At 30.3% G+C, this 6,097-nt stretch overlaps 1 protein-coding gene across 1 annotated transcript in view; it reads left to right on the top strand.

Moving 5' to 3' along the window:
• LOC119689594 (cell wall protein DAN4) overlaps nucleotides 1–6,097 on the top strand; it is a 51,043-nt gene continuing 44,946 nt past the window's right edge. Inside the window, exon 1 of the mRNA XM_038104460.1 lies at nucleotides 1–719. Coding sequence (XP_037960388.1) covers nucleotides 633–719 — 87 coding nt within the window. The 5' untranslated portion in view covers nucleotides 1–632. The remainder of the gene's footprint in view (nucleotides 720–6,097) is intronic.

Genomic DNA, 6,097 nt, shown 5'->3' with positions numbered 1-6,097 from the left:
TCGAATATGCATATTTATTTGGAAAAAAATTTAACAAGTTCATATAAGCGCATTTGATGAATGCAGCAGTGAGACACATATTACAGCAAAGGATCTAAACATAATTCTAAACATAAACAAGTGACAGTAGAAAATATTTCCAACAAAAAAAAATATATATTATAAATAATAATAATTATATTTAAAGTTCTAATTACACAAACAGAACCAAACAGAGTAAACATTCCTATGTGTTTCGTCGTTCATTTGGGTATATCGAAAATAATACTTGGGCGTATTAAGTGCAGTTCCAATGTTCTTCATTGCGCTGGGCGACCTGAGAGTGCTGCTTCATTAATTAATTAAGTTCGGGCTCGCTTTGTTGGTTAGTCGAAACGCCAGCATGCAAAGCACTGATGCAAAATTACTGAGAAGAAGTTGAAAATATTTTGTGTTACACAAATGCCAAATATTTTAGATAAAAAAAATTTAATATTAACATTGCGAATGAAATCGATCACTTATGCTCTTCAATATTAAAATTTTACTTGACTGCGGAAAAAAATAAATTTTTTGTAATAACATTGAACGCAACATCAACACTTCAGCATTCAGCAAAAAACGCAATTACGTAAAATACACAACCCGACATCATGGACACTGTTTACGGTACAAAAAAATACTTCCAGAGCTTATCCGGTGCCAGTGACATCTATCGCACGCAAGCATGCCGTACTATGGTAAGTAAAAATATCGAAACCTTCTGTTAATTAAAAGTTTTAACTGATATATAGCATGTATTTATAAGCAACTCCTTCAAACAATTTCTTTTTAATATAATAAATTGTAACAGCAAAACCAAAAAAAAAACACATTTTTTTAAAAAATTAATTGGATTTTAGTTGTCGATTTATCAATACAACTTAATTGTTAAATAGAGTAATGAATTGGTATCACTGCAAAATCATTTCCATATTCACTTTAATTCTTGAAAATTTAACCATACTCTAATTTGGGAGCAAAAGTATTAGGTTGTACTAAATAAACTACAAAAAAATCATCAATCCATCAATTCATATATTATATTTTGCCGCCATTAAAATAGACTGCAATATAGATAGATAAATAGATAGATTTTAAACGGGTTGGGAACTTGTCACCACTTCAATACTTCACTACATCCCTTAAGCATTATTGTGAAATACCGACTTTAGTTCCATAGACGAGTAGGAGTTAAGAACACCATTATGTCCTTTGGACAAATGTTGCCTAATTCCGTTATAAGTGGACAGCCAGTAGATAAGTACCGAAGGCGACCCTATCACAGTGACACAGAATGTGTTCTGCAGTTTCCTCTTCTGCACAACAAAGTCTACAGCTATCGTCTGTAGTAATTTCAAGGTTCGATAGATGCTTATTTACTCTGCAATGTCCAGTGCGAAACCAGACTGCAATATAACTATGCCAAAAACTTGAGTGATTTTTCTATTTATGGTCCTAATTGAGTCGAAATACTTTTTACAAAATGGCATTTTTGGTTTTAGACATAGCGAAATGTCACACTGGACCATGCAAGGTAAAGATTGTATCAAACTCTTTCAGTTAACGGCATAAAACTCTTTCGATTGCAAATTATACTTTTAGTTAAACCCAAAAATATCTGACATAAACACACTTGGCAGCAAAGGGTTTAAAACCTTGTGTTATAATACAATAAACCACTGTATTGTAAAACACGTTCCCACTACATCCAAAATTACTTATGTTAATGAAATTAGAATTTGGTCGTTTCCATTGGCATAAACTGATTTATGCATGTATTATAGTATCGATTGGTTTATTACAAAGCATATATTGCCGCTTTCATGTGTTTAATAAACGACCTAAGCCAGATAATATTCAAAAAAAAATAATTTTATTTTATATATAATATTTTTTATATAACCGCTAATAAAATATATGCTGTTATTAGAAAGCTGTGCTTATATATATATAATATGCTATACATATATAATATAACATATATATAATAAAAAATATATAAATCTATATATATAAATACATATAATACAAATATATATATATTAATACATAATTATACATAATATAGTATGTTATTACACCATAACTTTCATTTCGAGTTTTGAACGTCAAAAAAGAGCTTTTAAAACAGTTGAAAATGAAACATCTTTCGAAAGACTTTTGACTAATAGATAGTTGCCAGGATTGCTCTGTATAAGACAAATCGCATTCTGCATTAGTGATGTGTTTGTAAAACGACTTTACTTGAATCCTCGGGCTATCACAAATCGTTTATCGAGAATATTGTAAATCGGCATTAATTAGGCTGGTTTTAAATCGATGGCTACCAGCCTATTGGCATTATTGTGTTATTATTTTAAAATAATATTAATTAAATATTTAAAAACTTTCATAGTTTCCCCTGTTAAATATTTTTTTGATGTTTCCTTACACTTAAGCTATACAATGAAGCAAAAATATATCACATTTCCTATTATTCCAATCCAAAAGAAATTACACATACATACATCATCAAAATGCTGTGATAGTCTCTGTCTCTGTCTCAGTCTCAGCTTAATGTCTTCCATTGACCTATCTGCCATTTAATGCCTGTCTGTCAGTCACAACTAAATACTTATCTCTATTTATATACGCAAGTCGCAAGTACACATTTCTTTTAAGTAAGCTTTTTTCAAACGAAATCTAATCTCTCTGCCATATTTTTATGAATAAACATAATTAAACTTATTGTATTATCCTGTAGCATGCTGACTTTCCCCCAAACAACAGCTAAGCCGTTTTATCTCCGTGGCGCGCTGAGTAATAATCTAACGAGCCCGAAATAAAGAAGAGGGAAGAATATAAAATGAAATGTTGACTCTAATCTAGACATTTTGTACAAAGTCTTTAAGATTTGCCACTTCAACATATGAAAGTGGATTTTTAAATACCAAATGCAGTGCGAGATTATTTTATATTATTTTTTACTTTTGTTTTTATTTATCACGTTTCATGTTTTTATGTAGCAACAATAATAAACGGCATCAGGGGACTAATGTCAAAATAAAAATGAATAGCTTTAACATAAGAAAGAAAAAAAAAACGAAAAAAAAAATTGTAAGAAAAAAGGAAAAAGGAGCAAAAGTAGAAAAAATTAAAAGGGAATAAAAATATTAGCAACTACCATGTCAGCATTACAAGCGAATTGTACACTTGATAGGCATACTTCCTTCCAATCCGATGTAAGACAACGGCAGCCCTATGCTCGATAATAAAACATAGGTCACAATAAATTGAGCCTCTGTAACTGTGTCTGTGTCTGTGTCTGTGTCTGTATCCGCATCCGTATCAGTAACAATAAAAATGAGCAAAAAAGGTGATGAAAATTTAGTAATAAAAAGAAGTTTTAAGTACAATTTAGATGGTAGGTAGCTGAAGCTACTGACTTTGCGGGATGTTGAGATATGGGGTGGCGCTTTATATAGTCACTGGCAGCTATATTACGAGCTTTGATAATAATAATGTGAAAACTTGACTGTTATTGTTGGTATATGCAGGAGTTTTTTATGCTGGATTTTTCTTTACAAATTAAGCATTCGTAAGTCTGCTCAAATAAGTTCAATACAGCCACTGTCTTTGTCGCTGCGAATGGTTTTTGTTGTAGCATCTCCGGTTCCTCTTGATCTAAGTGGGTAATTTAAATGATTGTGAATTTATTAACACTTGAGAGACTTGAGCGTAAACAAGTGATTGCCTGGGCGGTACACTTTTATGTGTTCTTGCCAGAGTATTTATGAAGTGTGTGGCTAAAATGTACTACACATGCATACATTGCAAGGGGAGTGTTGCAAATGTTAGAGTTGCTGATTTTATTAAATTAAGCTAATGAGACAATAAAATTGATATCACTGTTGATATACGATATTTTAACAAAGTCGCATCTCAAAACTGGATATGCGATATAAAGTGAGCAATAACGTTACTCTTATACATAATTATATACATAATTTTTTTGTTATTTTTATTATTTAATTTTTTTTTATTTTTATTATATAATTTTTTATTATGATTAGGTTTTTATTTTTTTTTTAATTCCATTTGAATAGAAAAGGGTGTAATGATAATCTATAAGTTAGGCTAAGGCCTTTATGCACTGCGACTAGCTTGATCTATTGTGCACCTCATTGTGTTTAGACATTTAGTATGTCAAGAAATTGAATCAGCATACTCGCAGGGAGTTTTTGAAGGTCTCCATCCTGTAGTTGGTATGCACCCAAAATTTTATTTCTTCTGTGACCTAGTGCATCACAGTTAGTGATTACATGTTCCATAGAATCTTCCTGATCACAGCAAAATCTGCAAATATTTGTGAGGGTATGTCTATTTTGTGTACGTGTTTATTGCATGCGGCGTGGCCTGTTCGTGCACTAGAGAGTGACTTTAGACTCTTCTTGTTTAGATTGAGAACGAAGTTTGTTCTTTTGGCTTTAAAATTCAAGAATTTTTTGGAATGATTTAGGCCGTTTATGCCTTTACATTTCTTTTTTGTTGGATCCATTTTTTTGGTCTCCTGTTTTGTTCTTTTTATTGAAGCCAAAGTAAGGAATTGGACCGATGAATGGTCCTTTTACACGTTTTTTGGCATAAAGGTTCGCCTTATCGTTGCATTCGTGTTCTTCATGCCCAGTTATCTAAATCAGAGATAGAAAAGAGGGAATAGATAAAGAATTGCACAACAATATATAATTTTTAATAAAGTACATTTTTTGCTTTGGTTAAGTGCGTCGTCAAATATTCAACTTAAATGAACTACAAAAGCACTTAAAAGTATGAATAATTCAGTTTATAAGGAAAACGGTGTTTGCATATAAATTTTAAACATTTATTTACCATCATAATATTTATATTAATACAATAATAATACGTAATATTTTTTTATATATTAACTAATATATCTCTGATAAATTAAATAAATGTATTTATTTAAGATTACGTTTGTTTTTAATGCTATCTACATAGAGAAAATATTTAATATTAGCTTATTTTTATATCAAACTATAGGTCGTCAAATTCAATGACACGCACAGAGTAAGCCAACTGGACCACAATTTTCTGTTGTTTAAAGCTAATTTTTATTATAGTAGTTAAAAAAAATTTTAAAGAACATTCAAGTTTTTTAAATTTTTATGTAATTTTCCATTCTATTTATCTGAGTTTTGTGCGAATATCATGAATTATGACTGTGAGTTCATCAATCGACAAACTAATCGCATGCTACACAAGTGTGACCTAAGAAAGTCTTCAGACATTTAGGAAGTAGGCCTTTCTGTAGTACATCACTACTCGATTTTTTTTGTATGGTTAGTAATATGCTCCATAGCTTCACAGCGAAAAGTCGTGAGGATTTCTATATATTTATTTGTTGGTCAACAAGTAGCTAAATTTGTAAATTTTCTTTATCTAAGTTGATAGTATTCGATAAGCGATCTAGATTCGTTAAAAACTTTTTCTTTTGGAATTTGATAGGATTTACTTTAAGATTTTTTTAGGTAAGTTTTTTTAAAGTGGTTTTCTATGTTTATACTTGCCCTATTTGCCTAGCTATAGTTAAATAGAAGACAAAACTGTCTTAGAAAAACGAATAAATTGAGTAATCTATATTGTAATAACCTATTAGAATTTTTATGAACAAAGTCTCTCATAGACACTTTTAAACTAAGCCGACTAAAGGATTGTGTTAAACTAAACAAAAAAATATCTTAAAGATTACTACAGAAATTTTGACAAAAACATTTTAGGAATCATTATAAAAGTTTTGAAATTGCACAGAACTGGAAATTGGACTTAGAGAAACATTCTAGATGCAGTTCTGGCACAATTAATCTTAAGGTCACAGTGCATACATCTACATAAACCAAAAAATATCTTAAAAATCACTACAGAAGTTTTGACAAAAACATTTTAAGAATCACTACAGAAGTTTTGATAAGATGAATTAACAACTAAAAAAACTGGAAATTGGACTTAGAGAAACATTCTAGATATAGTTGTGGCACAATTAATGATAAGGTCATAGTGCATACATCTATATAAACAA

This window comes from Teleopsis dalmanni, chromosome X (genome assembly GCF_002237135.1).
Source record: "Teleopsis dalmanni isolate 2A chromosome X, ASM223713v2, whole genome shotgun sequence".
Classification (NCBI taxonomy): Eukaryota; Metazoa; Arthropoda; class Insecta; order Diptera; family Diopsidae; genus Teleopsis; species Teleopsis dalmanni.
Note: the sequence above shows the minus strand (reverse complement) of the source record. Positions and strands in the feature narration are given on the sequence as shown.